The sequence below is a fragment of the Nuphar pumila genome, chromosome 15 (assembly GCF_984573655.1).
Source record: "Nuphar pumila chromosome 15, dmNupPumi1.hap1.1, whole genome shotgun sequence".
Taxonomy (NCBI): Eukaryota; Viridiplantae; Streptophyta; class Magnoliopsida; order Nymphaeales; family Nymphaeaceae; genus Nuphar; species Nuphar pumila.
This window is the reverse complement of record NC_143263.1, coordinates 64,352,267-64,370,773: the sequence shown is the minus strand read 5'-3', so window position 1 is coordinate 64,370,773 and position 18,507 is coordinate 64,352,267. Positions and strand designations below refer to the sequence as shown.

The 18,507-nt window shown below is 37.9% G+C and overlaps 1 protein-coding gene across 3 annotated transcripts in view; it reads right to left on the bottom strand.

Moving 5' to 3' along the window:
* LOC149815462 (putative clathrin assembly protein At5g57200) overlaps positions 1-18,507 on the bottom strand; it is a 64,465-nt gene that overhangs the window by 10,768 nt on the left and 35,190 nt on the right. For all 3 annotated transcript variants that reach the window (XM_089989943.1, XM_089989944.1, XM_089989945.1), the window contains one exon: positions 11,564-11,644. In XM_089989943.1, the coding sequence (XP_089846069.1) occupies positions 11,564-11,644 (81 nt within the window). The remainder of the gene's footprint in view (positions 1-11,563; positions 11,645-18,507) is intronic.

The following is an 18,507-nucleotide window of genomic DNA, read 5'->3' as shown; positions in this document are numbered from 1 at the left end:
CCGCGTCTGTGTAGGTGAATAGTCGATGCCCTGACATATAAGCTGTGTCCTTGGTGTACATCAAGCCATCTCCAATCGTACCCTTTAAATACCGAAGGATCCTTTTTACTCCTTCCATATGTACATCTGTAGGAGCATGCATAAACTGTGAAGCCTGATTGACAGAGTATGCTATGTCAGGCCTAGTGAATGTTAAGTATTGTAACATCCCTACAACTCGACGATACAAAGTAGGATAATGATAAGTAGTGCCTTCTTTAGCACTTAGCTTATGATTTAGAAGGCAAGGTGTGCTAATTGGTTTACAATTCTCCATCCCTGTAGCAAGTAAAATATCAATGGTGTACTTATGTTGGCTCAATGTAATAGTCTTATGTCGACTATCAACTTCCACACCCAAAAAATATCGCAAGGGACCCAAGTCTTTCATCTTGAATTAAGCCATCAGCATAGACTTAACCCAAGATATGTGAATCTCATCACTCCCGGTAATAATGATGTCATCAACATATATAAGCACCCAAACAATAGCTGAATCATTTTTGAATATGAACAATGAATGATCTAGAACGCTTTTAGTGAACCCATAATGCTGGATCTCCGTGGAAAAACTCTCAAACCAAGATCGAAAAGCTTGTTTCAAGCCATAAAGAGAGCGTCGAAGTTTACATACCCAATTGGATGAATCATGCATACTATAACCAGGTGGCTGCTCCATGTAAACTTCTTCTTTTAGTTCACCATGCAAAAAGACATTTTTAACATCAAGTTGACTGAGTGACCATCCATGTTGTAATGCCAATGCAATGATAATCCTGACGGTGCCCAATTTTACTACTGGGTTGAACGTTTCATTGTAGTCCTGCCCATACTGCTGTGTGAAGCCTCATGCGACCAAACAAGCTTTATAACGCTCAACACTGCCATCCGGTTTGTGCTTGATCTTGTACACCCATTTGGACCCTACAACATTCTTGTTATCTGGCCTTAGTACAATTTTCCATGTATTGCATTCATGCAATGCTTCCATTTCTTCATTCATCGCCTCTACCCAGGCACGGGAATGTACAACATCATGAAAGGAGGAAGGTTCTGTTTCTTTGGACACTCTGGTTAGAAATGTTTGAAAATCCAAAGAGAAATTGTTATAACTTACCCAGCGATCTATAGGATGTCTAATCCGAGTGGAACGTCGTAGAGGAGTCTCATCATTGACTGGATGAGCTCTACGAGAATAAACAAGACCAGAAAAACGTGAGGATGTTGTTGTAGGAGGAATGTCTTCCATATGCGGTTCCACATCGAAAGTATAGGGTTCATTGTCTGTCAATAAAGATGAATCCTCATAAGGCAACGAGTTATATAAAAGTGAGTCACTGAGCCAAGGATCATAACTATCCAATGTATCTGTGGAAGACGAACCCAGAGTGTCAAAATTTTCATCATAAAAAACAACATTTCTAGATACCCAAATTTTGCTTGTATGAGGATCATAACATCTGTATCCCTTTTAGTCATCTGCATACCCAAGAAACTTGCACTGTACAGCTCTGTCTTGAAACTTATTTCTCAATGAATGATCAATGTGAACATAACATACACAACCAAAAGGATGTAGTTCTTCATATGATGGATGACAATTATAAAGAACAAAATATGGAGAATTATCTTCAAGGATGGTCATGGGCAACCTGTTGATAACGTAAACAACTGTATGGAAAGCCTCGGTCCAAAGAGAGAAGGGAATACCCACAGTGTGCATCATGCTCAAGGCTGTCTCAACAATATGCCTGTGTTTTCTCTCAGCTACTCCATTTTGTTGAGGGGTATGAGGGCAAGAAATGTTACGTGTAATGCCATGCTCCTTCAAATATTCACTAAAATCATGGGATATGTATTCTCCCCCCCATCACACTGGAAATATACAACATTGGTATTGAATTGGTTTTGGACTAGTGCATGAAACTGTTTGAACAACTTGAAAACTTCATGTTTGTTTTTCATGAAGTAAATCCAACTAAAACGAGTGCAAGAATCAAGAAAGAGTACATAGTATCGAGATCCAGAAAGAGAGGCAGTGGACGCAGGACCCCAAACATCTGATATAATCTCAAAAGACTTTATTGCTCTTTTATTGATACTATGAAAAGGAAGTACATGACTTTTGCATAAATGACAACTTGGACATTTTGACTCTAAACTGACTGCGGGTATTAGACCTTTAGCAGACAACTTGTCAAGAAAAACTTGACTACAATGACCCAAACGAAGATGCCATAAGTTTGGCTTATTAAGTTTCAAGACTCTAGATGAAGAACTATGATCTGTGGATCGACTCAAAAATGTTGGAAAGGAAGGAGCTGAAGAAGCCACGACTACGGAAGACGACATCTTCAAAGGCACATGAGATTCTTCAAAGATGTACATGTTCCCGCGCCGTTCACCTTTAGCGAGCGTCTTCTTGGTGTGAAGATCCTTAAGATAAACAGAAGGAGTAAATTCAACGAAAGAATTTGTTTCATCAACTAATTTAGACACAGATAAAATATTCTTTTGAATAGCAGGTGTGAGTAAGACATTTGACAAGGGTAATTGAGATTCAGGCAAAGAAAGGGAGACATTTCCAGTGTGAGAGATGGGGTGGTGAGATCCATCTCCTATGACTATAGTGCCATTTCCAGTGTAAGGAGTCAAGTGAGAAAATTTACCTGCATCAGAAGTAACATGTGCTGCTGCCCCTGAATCAATATACCATATACCATCATCATTTTGACGCAAGTTCATCTGATTGAAAGTAGTCATAAGGATATTTTGTACGTCCTGTGGAAGAAACTGTCCCTGAGGAGTGCGTGCAAACGTCTGAGTTGCCCTCTGCCCTGACCTCCCTGTTTTGTTCCGGTTCTGACAATTTGCTTTAACATGTCCCCGCTTGTTGCATATAAAACAAGTAGAAACACGTCTCCCTCGTGGTACACTGCCTGAGCCAAGGCCTTTTCCAGCTGGTGTAGGTAGTAATCCTCCTTTGTTTGTAGTTGTTCCATTTGGACGAGGAGGAGTAAATAAGGCTCCTGTTTGAATAGGCGTATGTGCCATCATCACAGGATGAGTATCATCTGACGCGTGTTCCTGATTGAAACTGACCTCATATTGCAAAAGCTTAGATTGAAGATCATCAAAACATGGAAGAACTGAGACAACCTGGAGTGCTGTGCAAAACATGCGATATTCAGGTCCAAGGCTACCTAATACCTGTTGTACCATGTCCTTATCTGATACAGGACTTCCAATGGCAGCTAACTGATCTGTAATAACCCTGACATCCCCCATGAACTCTGTAATAGATTTGTTTCCTTTTCGCATGGATTGGAATTGCCACTTGAGTTGCAAAGCCCGAGATTCAGAGACCTGAGAAAAGGAATGAGCTAGTCCATTCCACAACTCGGCAGCAGATTGATCATCAGAAATAGTTTGTAAAACACGATCAGAAAGTGTGGAAGTTATGTAAGCAACTAATGTCTGATCCCGTTGTACCCATATGTCATAAGCAGGATTGGTGGTTCGAAGTTGACTCACCTTCCCATCTTCACCTGTTATTTCTTGCATGATATGTATGGGTGGGGCGGGTGATCGCCCATCTAGATGCCCATAAAGACCATGACTGCGAATAAAAGGCACAATCTGACGTTTCCAAAGTAAGTAGTTATCATGAGATAACTTGTGGGTCATGAGGTGAGTAAGAAAACTAAGGTTCAACTTGGAATCCATGGATTATATGAAGAATAAGAAGCCAAAACTGTTCTAACAGTGTATTGAAGAGGAGACAACAATGCTGTGTGCTGAAAATAATATCAGCACACACGTTATTCAGAGAAAGAGGAAAACAACAATGCTGCTGTGTGCTGAAAATGATACCTGCACACACGTTACACAGAGAAAAAGAAACAGCAATGTTGCTGTGTGCTGAAAATGATATCAGCACACACGTTACGCAGAGAAAAGGAAACAACAATGCTGCTGTGTGCTGAAAATGACATCAGCACACACGTTACACAGAGAAAAGAAAGCAGCGATGCTGCTGTGTGCTGAAAAAGATATCAGCACACACGTTACACAGAGAATAGTAACGTGCGAACCTAAAAAAGGGAAAGAATCAGAAATATTTTGGGGAGAAAACAAAAACTTGGCAAACTGAAACAGGATGTTAAGACGTGCGTACCAGAAATATTGAGAATGAGAAGAAACAAAAAAAACTGGAATGACGTGAAAGAGGCGTGAAAGAGGATTAAGAAAAAAAAGGAAAAGAAGCAAAGCTGATTAAGAAAGAAGGGACATAAATAAACCCACGTTATTTAGCAGCACATGTTGGTCTTTAGAGGCCTTCTAGATGCTCGATTTCCGTGCCTGTGCTCTGATACCATGACAGAAATATCCACCTGCAAGGGTTAGAGATGAGATAAAGAGAGAAGAGAGAGAAGAGAGGGGTCGGTGGCAATAGGGTTTTCCCTCTTCTACTTAATATTTATAAGTGTTGTACATAGTATGACATTTACACAAGAAGTAAAAACAAATTACAAACATGCCACCGCCCACAAGAAGTAAAAACAAATTACAAACATGCCACCGCCCATGCATCCCAAGATGGATCCTTGGAATGTGGTGCGGGTCGGATCCATGATCCAAAACTAACAGGCTCAAAGTCTGTTGACTTGTTATTTCAAACACCATTTTTTGCTGAACTATCATTTTAAACCTTAAAAAAGATTGATTATAAAGCTTTCAAAATTTTCCTAAAAAGTTACAAGTTTGGGATTTTGGGGCGTTACATCACTAATGTGATCTAGGACAAGACCAAGATGATTCAAATTTACCTACGCAGAAATTTACAAAATTTATAATTTGATCAATATAGTATAAAGGCTGCTCACTATGAAGGAATGTCTAATTCAGGACCTTCCGTGACCCTTTGTTCCAAGTTATCAGAGCTTAATCCAGCGGATTTCCATGCTACAACTTTCAAAATGAGGGTTCTTTTAAGATTCTTACTTCACAGTCTGCCAGTTACTGACAACAAATGCCAGCAGGGGGGAGCATCCTTCGTCTCCATCCAGCAAGCAATACAATTCTTGCCATAAACACCAAGTTGTCAAGTCCCAACTGACCCAAAAAAATCAAATCATTTATCTTGTTGAACTTAGGATTGCAGGTAATCGTAGTTAATATATATCTTAGTATGGGTCAAACCAGGAATCTGCTGAACATGAAACGACCAGCCAGAGATCTAAACCATTGGACCTCCAACAACAGCATGAGAAATTCTGCAGCCGCTAATTTTGTAGGCAACCCTAGGTTCTAGCTCGTTGACCAGGATATAATTTCAACTCCCATGTTGAATAGAGCTCCAGTGACTGGTACAGCAGTAGCATGGTAAACAAAGTTCTAAGATATTTTTGCACATAAAGATATCCAGCTGAAACCCTAACTAAATTATAAAGGCTCAAGCTCAACAGATAGGTTCATGATAATATAACATCTTCACATTAAAAAGAAATCTTGACTCAACATACTTTAATCGCAAAAAAATTTCAAACAGAAATTAAGAATAGAAAAGCTGAGAAAATAGCAGAATCCAAGAAAAATTGCAAAAAAAAAGGAAAAAAGAGAATGAATGTGTTTATAACAGTCACAGATATTGGTGTTATTTTCAAAATATCGCGATATTATCTCTGTATTTTCAGCAAATGATATTATAGGTAAAATATCGCAATATTTTGAAAATATCACCAATTTGATAATATCATGATATTATCACGAGAATATTGTGACATGCTCATGATAATATCACAATATTATCAATTATTGTTACCGTTTTTATTTATTTTCTAAATCTTAAATGTGTTTTTCTTCTTTATCTTGCATCTTTTACTTATTTCTTTTATTATATATGTATTTTATTATCTAAACATGACATTTTCTTACTTATTTTTGTTATTTATATATATATTTTTATTTTTTTAAGCCCCAGGATTTTCCAAGAATTTTCCAAGATTTATCACCAAACCTATAATATCATGAGAAATAGCTTCACTGAACTATAGACGATACCGATATTTGTGACTGGTTTAGAAGGATAAAATGATAGAATGTTGGCTTACACACATTGAAATGAAACAAGGGTGAACAAATATAATGCCAACAAAGGGCTTATATACAGACGAATCGAGGTTCAAATAAACCGATTACAATCTCATATGAGATGAAATACAAAATAGCAAAAGAGAGAGAGCCTTTATAAAATACCAAAATGCTTCAAAGAGCATTGAAATACAATTAGGGAGTGAGGCTCTACTTATAGAGCCTCACTCAAGGAGTGGGAGGCAGTCCAACGACTAGTTGGACTGTCTCCCAACAATCATAATATGACTTGTTAAAAAGTTAAACAACAAAACTAAAAAGAAAAAAAATATTACACTTAAGTCCCTAGTGGACTGTACTATATATAAAAAGACAAAAAGACCCTTGTTGGGTATTTGTATACATATAATTTTAACACTCCTCAAACTTGCGGTGAAATCACCGAAAGTTTGCTAAGAAGATACAAAAATCGGGACAGTGGAAGAGCTTTGGTGAAGAAGTGTGCAATTTGAAATTCGAATTGGATATATGGCAACATGATAGTCTCCTTCAAATATTCTTCGCGAACACAGTGACAATCCATCTCAATGTGTTTCGTTCGCTCATAAAATGTGTGATTGCTGGCTATATAGATGGCACGTTTGTTATCACATCATAGTTTTAAAGATTCAGAGACATCAACACCCATATCGAAAAATAGTGCTATCATCCACACGACTTCAGTAGTTGTGGTAGCCATTGCCCTGTACTCAACTTCCGTAGAGGCTAAAGATACTTTTTGTTATTTTTTGCATCGCCAAGAAATGAGAGAATCACTTAAAAATACACAAAAGCTAGTAGTTGAGTGACGGTTATTGGGATCTCCTTCCCAGTTAGAATCAGTATAAGCAATAAGATTTAAGGATGAAGAAGATGATAAGAATAACCCTTTAGATATGGTTTTCTTGATCTATCAAACTATTCTTAATACTGCACTCATGTGGACCGTCGTGGGCGCATGTTGACATTGACTCGCAGAGTGTACGACATGCGCAATATCTGCCCTTGTAATGGACAAGTACATTAATGATCTAATAAGCTGTCGAAAAGGAGTTGGATTATCTAATAACACTCCATCTTCATATCGTATTTTCACATTTATCACTTCAGGAGTATCAACATATTTTGTGTCAGTGATTCTCGAACGCTCAATAATATCAACTGCAAATTTGATTTGAGATAAAATGTATCCTCTTGGTGAATATGCTACTTCAATTCCTAAGTATCTCAAAAAACCAAGGTCAGTCGTATCAAAGGATTTTTTAAGCAAAATTTTAATATCTTTAATTTCCTTTTGATCATTCTCTATGATGATCATATCATCAACATACAAAAGAAGAATGATTAATGATGTACCTTTAGATCTCACAAAAAGAGCAGTGTCAGTGTAACAAGATTTAAATCAAAGTTTTAACATCGTACCACTAAATCGATTATACTATACTTTGGGGGCTTGTTTAAGCCAATATAGGGCCTTTTGAAAACGAAGAACCATACCATTTTCAATAGTCAGACCAGGGGGAGGATCCATGTATACTTTTTCATTTAAGTTTTCATTTAAGAATGCATTCTTAACATCTAACTGATATATCGATTATTTTCTAATGGACGCTACTGCAACTAGAGTCCTAACTGTAGTCATACGAGTTACTGGGGCAAAAGTTTTCTCATAATCTATACAATATTCTTGATAATATCCTTTTGCAACTAGCCTTGCTTTATATCTCTTAAGAGACCCATCACTTTTTGTTTTAATTTTAAACACCCTATTGTCTTCTTTCTGATAGGAAGAGGTTGAATTGCTCATGTGTGAGCCTTATATAATGCATCTAATTTAATTTTCATGACTTCAACCCATTCTTTTATGTTTTTAACTTCGTTATAGTTGGACGGTTCATGATAGGAATGAATGGATAGAAGACAAGCCCTATAGTTTGAGGAGAAAGATTCGTATGAGACAAACCTACTTGGAGGTCCATGTGTTCGTTTCGACCTTCTAACACTAGTTTCTTCAATATTTGTTAGTTGATTATATCTTTCAAGGGTACTTAGATACTCCCCATTATTTCATCTGGAGTATTGAAAAAGATCATGAGATGACTCGCTACTTGAGTCATTAATAGACTCGAAAGTTTCAATATCATTACCAATACCTTTATTGGGTAATAAATCAAATAATAAAGCATAATCAGATTCTTCCTTAGGAATTTCAAAATCAAATCCATTGTCATTTTCTAAAAAAGTAACATTTCTAGAAACGTAAAGTTTATCATTTGTTTTATCATAACATCGATATCCTTTTTTATTATCAGCATAACCAAGAAAGACACATTTTATGGCTTTAAAAGAGAGATTGTTATATTTTTCAAGAAGCACGAAGCATTTACAACCAAATACCCTTAGCCTTTTCAAATCAGGAGAATTTTTAAAGAGTTTTTCAATATGAGATTTGTTTTCCAATGTTTGAGAATGCATTCTATTTATTATATAAACTGCGGTTAGGGTGGCTTCGACCCAAAATTATTTTGGAATTTGAAATTAGAGTTCTAGTAGTTTCAATGATGTGACGATGTTTTCTTTCAGAAATCCCATTTTTTTGAGGGGTCGTAGGACATGATTTTTTATGAACAATTCCATGATTTTTTAAATATAGTTGAAATTCATTTGAAAGAAACTCTTCCCTAGAGTCGGAGCAGAAGACTTTAATGTTTGTTTTAAATTAATTTTTAACAAGATTATGAAAGTTTTTAAAACATGAAAAAGTTCAGATTTGAGTTTTAAGAAGTAAATCCAAGTATGTCTACTAAAATCATCTATAAATATAACATAATACGAATAACCACCTTTTGACATAACAGGAGCAGGACCCCATACATATGAATGCAGTAATTCAAAAGTTTATGTGACACAAAGGTTCTAGATTCAAAATGTATCATTTGCATTTTTTTAAGTATATATAATCTTCACATATAAAATTTTTATCTTTACAAAATTTTTTCAAAAATGAAAAAAGAGATAATTTGGATATACTTGGATGTCCTAATCTTTTATGTCAAAGATCCAGATTAATGTCTTTGACATGATTACAAAATGAGTTTTTTGGTAAACAAATGAAATCCATGTAGTAAAGGTCTCCTCGTCTATGGCCTTGCCCAATCAACTTCTCTGACTGGAGATCCTGCACTCAATAAGTCTTAGATGAGAAGAATACTTTACAACCGTAGTCAGAAATTTGAGAGATCGAAAAAAGATTTAAATCCAGTTTGAGAATAACTCTCACTTTTTGAACAATATATTTTTTTTAAATATCATTAAGGTTTCTTATGCTTTTGACTTTTAAAGAGGTACCATCGGCAGTTGACACACATAAAAAATATGATTTAGTGCAACCGGATAAGAGAGACTCATTGTGAGTCATGTAGAAAGAGGTACTCGAATCTAAAATCCAAAAAGTTTTACCTGGAGGAGAAGAGGAAGAGATGACGGCGCCGAATGTAGGAGTGACTTTGAGAATTTGTGAGACTGCCTCTGCTACATGAGCAAGGTTTAATTCATTGAAGTTGCTCCCTTTTCTTGATTCTTGAAGGTCTTCACTTAAGGCGACCACTTTTTTAAATTTGGGACACTATAGTCTTATATGCCCTGATGATTCCTTACAATGATGATAGATAATTTTACCTTTGTATCCTCTTCCATTATGTCCTTCCCCATTGAACTTCTCAAAGTGAGGGGGTTTATATATTTTCACAAAGTTTCCGGGTCTTGCCATAGCAAGAACCTCATTATTAAACTTGTGCATTCCAAGTCTTGTCTCTTCTTGACAAATTTGAGCAAGAGCCTCACTTATGAAATGAGTAGTGGCCCTATGAAGTAAGGAAGATCTTACTTGCTCAATCTTTTAATCATGATGAATACTTGAATATTTGAGTAGAGAAATGATCAAAGGATTGAAGAACACTTCTTCGCGTGAAGTAGATACGCGATTCACCTTATGCCAAGCTCTGATATCATGAAATGAAACAAGGGTGAACAAATATAATGCCAACAAAGGGCTTATACACACACGAATCGAGGTTCAAATGAACCGATTACAATCTCATACGAGATGAAATACAAAACAGCAAAAGGCATAAAAAGCCTATTGGAAAAGAGACAGAGCCTTTATAAAATACCAAAATGCTTCAAAGAGCATTGAAATACAATTAGGGAGTGAGGCTCTATTGATAGAGCCTCACTCAAGGAGTGGGAGGCAGTCCAATGACTAGTTGGACTGTCTCCCAACAGTCATAATATGACTTGTTAAAAAGTTAAAATACAAAACTAAAAAGAAAAAGAAATATTACACTTAAGCCCCTAGTGGACTGTATCTGTACTACATACAAAATGATAGAAATACCCTTGTCAGGTATTTGTATACATATAATTTTAACACACATGTATATATAATTGCTTGAATTTTTTATATATGCGCCCGACAAGTTTAATGTTTCTCATTTCTCATTTCATGACCTAAGAACCCATGTGAGCTGCTTTCAATTCATGCAGCCATCATCCTTCTGTCAAATATTTAATTGACATAACTGTAATAGAATATGTTTATCTTTGCTGGTTTCGAAATCATTAGAAGAAAAAACAAAGTAGACAAGCCAAGAACATTACACTGACTTTACTCACACCAACACCACTTCAGTGACCACTATTATTTGGCATCCATCCTGAAAAATATAAAATAGTCACACAAACCACAATAGTATGAAAGGAACAATTTTCAAGCTGAGAGGTTGAGCTATATCCAGAGCAGAAAATGACAAAACCTATTGAATTAGTATGTATTACTTATTAAACATGTTTGTTACTGAATTAAGATATTTCTGAGATGTTCATGCATGTATACATATATGCATATGCATCATAGCTCATAGGTAATATGGATATAAATATAAATAAACATACTTATAGGGATGTAAATGGAACAGACTCGGTTTAGATCTAGGCATTACTGAAACTGACCTAATCAGAGCTAGCCTAATTAGACCCGGCTTCGTATTCAGAATCAGAGGAAAAAAAATACCAAATCTGGATCTGATTAATTAATCAGATATATTTTACAGTAATCGGCTCATCAATCAGAGTCGGATTTGGAATTGGATTCAGATGAAAACGTGCACACAGAATCCAAATCCCATTATTATCCGGATTCAATCCGCTTTACCAAATCTGACTATCACTGGATTCAATTTTCTTTACCAATTCTGACTAATTTGATTCAGATTTGGTCGGATATCCAACTAATTGGATATCTGTTGACATCCTGCCAGTCGTTTTAGCATATGAATATAAATGAAATATGTCAGTGCATCATAGGTTAAGCTTATAAATAGAACATACTCACCAACCGGTTACTTGAACTAGAGGCTGACCTAGGTGCTTCCCTTATATATTCTTCCATTGTTGCAAGAAACGAAGGAGGTGGCTGGAAAAATAAAAGAAAAATCAAATGAGTAAAATTAAATCATACATATTGACACAATACCCAAAAAATTACAAAAGTATTCACATATGGAAGTGTACGTAAATGTATATGAATGCATGAACTGAAGAAAGTTTGCAGAACCATACATGCGGATCCTACACGTGAACCTTTGCCCTCAAAACCAGATGAATGCCATTTGTAAATGTTCGCTAGAGATAACCATGTCATTCAGTTCCAATTTACAAAAGACAAATCATCATTAAATTGGAGAGAGAACTTGTTTATTTTCCTAACTGAAAAAAGAATAAGAGAAGAAGACATCAATGTTATTGATATTTTGGGACTAGTGAGATCCAACGAGTTCAAAAATATATGGTTCAAAACTTGATCCTCAGAAATTCATTTCCTTAAGTATAGGAATGATTGTGCGGAAAAAGGTCCCATTTTACCGCATGAAAAATGGATAAGAACAAGCATCCAAAAGTAAGAATTCCAACTCACTGCTTTTCCAGTTCTAAAGAAAATTGATAGCATTATCTTTTAGGTCTGTTCAAAATTGAACTGCTTGTGCCGTCTCGCTGTAAACAAATGAATATGAAAGCAATCTGCTGTGGTATGCCAGCATGACTAGATATTATGCACATGCATTTGCTAGAGCAGGTCCTATCACCCACAAACAAATTCAAGCCTTTGGATACATCCAATGTGGCCAATTTACTATCCCATGACCTATGACTGAGATGAGCAGGAAAGTAATGTCAATACCCAATTGGTTATAGTAAGGCACAATATAAACCTTTAGTTTCATAAATGTTGTAAATGAATTTTGAACTGATTGGTTTAATCAGTCCTACCATAATACCACATCAACTAGATCTATTCATACCACACACGCACAAACAGCACCTCCATAAAAGCACAACAGAGTACAGTTTAGCCAATAGTAAATAAGAACTAGGTTTCTTACATTTCAATAAGGAGAACTAGGTTTACTGGATTTCATCATTAACTGCTTAAATCATAATTTTTTCTATCATAATTCTTTGTTTTTACCCTCTCTTTCAATGGGCAGTTGAGGCATACACACACTTGATAGGGGTTAACCAGTTTCTGGCTTTCAAACTTTTGGTGTCTATGGATGCACTAAAAGAAGTCACAAAGAGCAAAATAAAGCAAACCCTCAAAGCAGTATAAACACAAAAGCCAATTAAGGGCTAATCAAGAACACTCAAGCATAAAAAAATATATTCTTTATTGATGATCAAATGCACAAAAAATGTCTTGGTTACAAGGGGGCCATAGCCCCATATGTATACAAAAGGCTAGCTGTTGGGGCCCAACAGCTAGATTTCTAGCCGTTGGGGAGTGCCCTTGACAATACCAACTAAATAAAAAAAAAACAAAAAAGAAAAACAGAAAAAATACAAAAAAAATAAAGAAACATGAGATGACAGTTCTGCTCCTAATAGGCCGATCCTATTACATGGTCAAATGACCAAAATACCCCTAAAAGGTATTATCTATTACAAACTCCTAAAATACATATATATGTATATATATGTATATTCTAATACCCCTCGTCAAACTCACGGGGTGACAACCGAGAGTTTGCCTAGAAGAAAGTGAAATATGGGAGACAAAAGCGCTTTAGTGAAGAAGTCTGTCAACTAATACTCGGATGATATATATATATATATATATCGCATATTTTCACACTTAGAAGTTTTGAGATTTTTCAAAAAATTGGCTAAGTATGGGAGAAAATTTGTTTGAACCTTGATTTTAGATCGATGCTTTTGAGTCTGGGCTTTGCCCAAGTCTCATCAACTAGGTCGAGATTTGCCAATCAAAACGTGGGAAAAGTTTAATTTTTGACTTTTAAATTCAAGCGAAATTCAGAATTTGATATTCATGTAATATGTCGTTGGATGCGTCTCGACATGCCGAGAGCAACGGTCTGTCACTTTTTCGAATTCGAGTTTCGGTTGGCCCGAAAATCATATTTTTTCAAAAAAGGAGCAGTTTGTCGGTTTGGATCCAGAGTTGGATCAGACTAGATTCGATGGTTTGGATCCAAATTAAAATGGATCTGGACTCTATCCAAGACTCATATTAATCTAGATTTGGTCCAGTCTAAAAATTATTTGGATTTTTGAAAATGGATTTGGATCTTGGATCCGGATCCAAATCTAAATCCATGCCCAACATTTTTTATAGCTTTAAATTCAATAGCAAGCTTTAATTTGGGGTTAAATAAGGTTGAAAAGTCTCCTAAGTTAATTTTGCTATTTTTGGAAGCTTTTAGATAATTATTAATTAATTAATTTTTATTAATTCCAAAATTTTTATTGTTAAGGTTGTTTAGGACTTCCTAATGAAGTCCTTATACATACCTAAAGAGACCTAAGAGAGTCTAAGAAAGGACTTCAAAAAAAAATTAGAAACTTTTAAAAAAAGTCAAACTTAAGAGTTTTGGAAATTTTTAGAGAGAGAGAGAGAATCCTCCAAGGAGGAAACTCTCCTTCTCCAGCCCATTTAGAGAGAGCTGGAAAAGGGGGAGGGTATCACCCCCCTCTTGTCTATATAAAGTCAAAAAAAAAAAGGAAAGAGAAAAAGAAAGGAAGAAAGAAAGAAAGAAAGAGAGAGGAAAAGAGAGGAAGAAGAAGAAAGGAGAGCTGCTTCTCCACCAACGTTTTTCAACCTTCACCTTCATTTTTCTTCATTTTTTTTATTCAAGGTATGGGTTTTCTCTCTTGAATCAAGTAGGAAATTGATATATATTGGATTTCCAACCAATAATTTAATGAAAATTCATGAAAAAAGTGTTTAAAACACGTTTTTGTAAATATACACGGAGGATGAATGGGTCCTCCTCTACGGTAGAATTCTTGAAGATCTCTATTCTTTCAAAGAAATAAAATTTTGTATATATAAAAACAGAATTTTTATTGGTGGTAAAACTGTTTATTTAGAGGTTGTTTTTTTATGGATATCGATTTTCATGGATGTGTTCTTAGTTCTTTTCATTCTTTCTTAAATAAATTTCTGTACATGTCTATTTTATGCTAAAACAAAATTTATTTTATGATAACTATAGTTTGTTACATGCTTGTTGATGTTTCATAAATATCCTCTTGAAGAAGCATTTGGATGTTTTGGTTTATTGCTAGATTTAAATTATGTTTATGCATGCGTATCACTTGAAAAAAAATCTGAATATTTTCTTCTAATGTATTAGCATGCTTTGAACCTCACCGAGGACATGGCATTGGATAGAAATGAATGGAGGAGAAGGATTCATGTGGAAGACCCAGGATGATTTTCTTTGTTGGTTCATATCGCCGACCCCAATTGTTTTGGGATGAAGGCGTAGTTGTTGTTGTATTAGCATGCTCATGCTTGCATAATAGTTCTTGAACATGCATAATACATATGCTTGCAACCATGTATACAATGAATGCATTCATAGACTCTTAAATCTGAAATATGCATGCCTTCAAAAACCCCCCTGTAAAATTTCTGTTATTGCTGGCCATGCTTACCTCTTTTAATAGCCAATACTAGGCTCAATGACAGCCCAGTCGAGTCATGCTCGGCTGGCCTGTCATAGCATGGCAGACCTGCACTGGTGCAGCTTGTGCAGGGCTGCTGCCATGATGTTTTGTAAAAAGGAAAAAAAATTCAGCAGTCTACAGTCTGGCCAACTTGAGCCAGACTGAGATTCAAGATCGTGGTCTCTGCTGGACTTGCCAGACCTGGTGGGCTGTGGGTCATTAAAAAAAACAAACAAACCTGAATTAATGATAGGGTGAAATATTTTCTGAACTCAAAATTCCAAAGTGTTATATACCTGATGTAGTTTACAAGTAAATCATACCCAACATAGAGGTGGAACCTGATGACTATGAGCTCGTTTATATGCAACCTGTTAGGTACCTGAACCTAATGACCAGTATGAGTGTAACATGCATACCATAATGAAAGTTGAATGTGAGCATGATTAATATCAGTTCAGAACTAGATTCAAATTTTGGATCTAATATAAAATGGGGACTGATGAAACCTAGCTGAACCACCCATTGGCGTATAGGGACAACTCCACCTGATCTTAATAGGTTAAACATCCCTTCTTTGAAACTAGAGCTGATTTTCCTCCACGCTTCATCCACTATACCTGCAACTTTCTGGTTTTTAAGTGGGCAAATGCAATCTTAAATTGTGTTTGCATACGATGAGAAGACATCTTATGAAGTTTATTTTCTCTGAGACATCAATTCCATGATTTGGACTAGGCCTTTGCCAGTTGAAGTTCTAATTCAGTGGAGATGGGAAAATCAAATTATGAAAAGCTCATTTCTTATCATAAGATTTTTGTAGAAAGAGGATGTACTTGAAGAGAACATAAGCTTCTATTTCTACCAATGCTCCATGGTGAGAGTGGAGACATCTAGCAACCATTATTCCCAGATCATAGGGGTTAACATATGTCAGTTGTATGTGTGCATGCCAAGCCACTATTTGTGCAAGAGGGAGGAACATAAAAATACATAGAACTCTGTGCATATAAGTTTTATACATGTGAAGACTGGTTTACAAGCAACATGTGAACCCTTTTTCTTTTCTCATAGCTTGCAAACATGTGCACTCACACACGTGTGTGTAATGAGATAGTCGTCCCTAGTGCTATTGGAGAATCACCTTTGGCTGCAAATTATATCACCATCATCATCTCCTCTTATTGTCACTCTATGCAGAAGCGGAATAAGTATAACAATTCATATCAGTTGGCTGCGTAAAACCCGATAAAAAAAAAGTGTTTTCGGACTAGGGTCGGGGCCATACCCGACCCGAACCCGTTAGGGTTGTAAAACCTGACGCACGGGCGAGGGTTTTTAAGAAAAACCCTCGCCCGTGTGCGCCGCACCCCGCCCGTGCTGTTTCCCTCCCTCCCTTTGCAAAAATGAAAACCCCTTTGGGGTTTCCCGAATTGGCGCATCACCCGTGTCTTTAAGAGCACACATGGGGAGGGGACGCCCTCACCTCCCTGTGCTCCTCTTCTCCTCCTCTTCTCCTCCTCTTCCTCACTCTCCTCGCGCCGACGCCCCCTTCTCGCAACCCTCAAAGTTGTCATGGCCAGCCACCTCACCGGTACGCATGCAACTCTCTCATTCCCTGCGCGTGATAGCCCCGACGATGCCGACCGTCGACGCCGGCTGATGCCGCCGATCCCTTCCAGGTACACCCTTCCCTTCTTCTTCCTCTGTTGCCGGGAGGCTGGCAGGAGGTTGTCGACCCCCTTCCGTGCCTCACCCTTCTTATCCTCCCTCTTTTCCCTCTCCCTGAGGGCTTGCCGGGAGGCCGACAGGCAGCCCACAGCCCCTGTCGTGCCCTCCCACTCCCTCTGTTGTCTCGCTGGGAGGAGGACAGAAGGCCGGCGGCCCCTGTCGCTCCCTCTGTGTCCGTCGGAAGGTCGACAGGTGGCCAACGCCCTTGAGGTTTGCCGGAGAGCCGGCAGGGGGGCAGTGGCCCCTGCGACACCTTCCCTCTCCTATGGGTTATCGGAGGGCCGACGGGAGGTCGACAATCCCCCTGTCGCGCCTTCCTCCCTCTCTTTGTGTGCGGGAAGGGTCCGGTAGGTGGCCCCTGTCGCCCCTCCACCTCTCCTTTGGGGCCTGCCTGAGGGTTGGCAGGTGGTCGGTGGACCCGCCGCCCTTGCCCCTCCTCTGTTGCCTGCCAGGGGGTCGGTAGGTGGTAGATGGCTCCTGCCGCCCCTGGTCTCTCTCTCTCTCTCTTTGTTGGACGTCAGAGGTCTGATAGGGGGCTGGCGGCCTCTGTCGCTCCCTCCCCTCTCCCTCGCTTCGATGTTTTCGACCGGCAGGGGCTCTCCCTTGCCACCCTTTTGTTTTCGGCAGACAGGGGCAAGACCCTTGATGCCTCTTTGTTCCGACAGGTAGGGGCGATGCCCCTGCTGCCCTTCTATTCCTGCAAGTAGGGGCAAGGCCCCTACTGCCTCTCTGTTTTTGGCTGGCAGGGGGCTCGCTCCTGCTGCCCTCCTGTTCCAGTAAGCGGGACTGGCACTCCCTGCCTCACTCCCCTTTTAGTGGAACCAAATGGGTTTCCACTTGTGCTATTTGGTAAAACAGTTAGAACATGTAACCACGTTCAAAACCCTTTGGTGTTGAATGCCGGATTGGGATCGACCCCAACTCAGTCGACGCTTGCGATGTGTCGATAATCACGTTTTGTTTGTTTCTAGTTCATACAATGAATTGCGCTCTGGCTCCACGACCCGAGCCCCATATCATCTATACTCGTAGGCGCACGTAGCTACACAACATCCTGAGGTATGAGAAAGTTGCATGAGAATTTTGGATGAATGAAATAAAGTATAAAATTTTTAAAATAGAATAATTTATTTTGCATTCATGCTTACATCTAGAACAATATAACTTGTGATTACCTGTTTTGTGTTTTCTCGTTCCCACTCTTCAAAAATTACATGCTTGATATATACTGTATGGGTAAGCTCATTTCTACAATAATTCCTATTACTGTGTTTTTGTAGTGCTCACTGTTGTGATTGTACTGTAGATGCCTTGTTTGTCATTGCATGATGAATCTTGTTGTCGGCCTCAGGCAAGCCTCATAGGGTGTGCAGGTGCACGTACCACATCTTGTGCCTTTTAGAAAGGTGCAAAATTGTGTACAAGCACTAAAAGCTCGAGAGAAGGTGTTTCCTTGTGCAAGGTTGACTTCTCGAGAACAAAATTCTGCTTATAAAGCTTGTGATCTAGTTATGCGTTGCTAGATGCAACTAATTGTACCTTGAGTCGGTTACTCAAAAGAAATGATTGGATCCACAA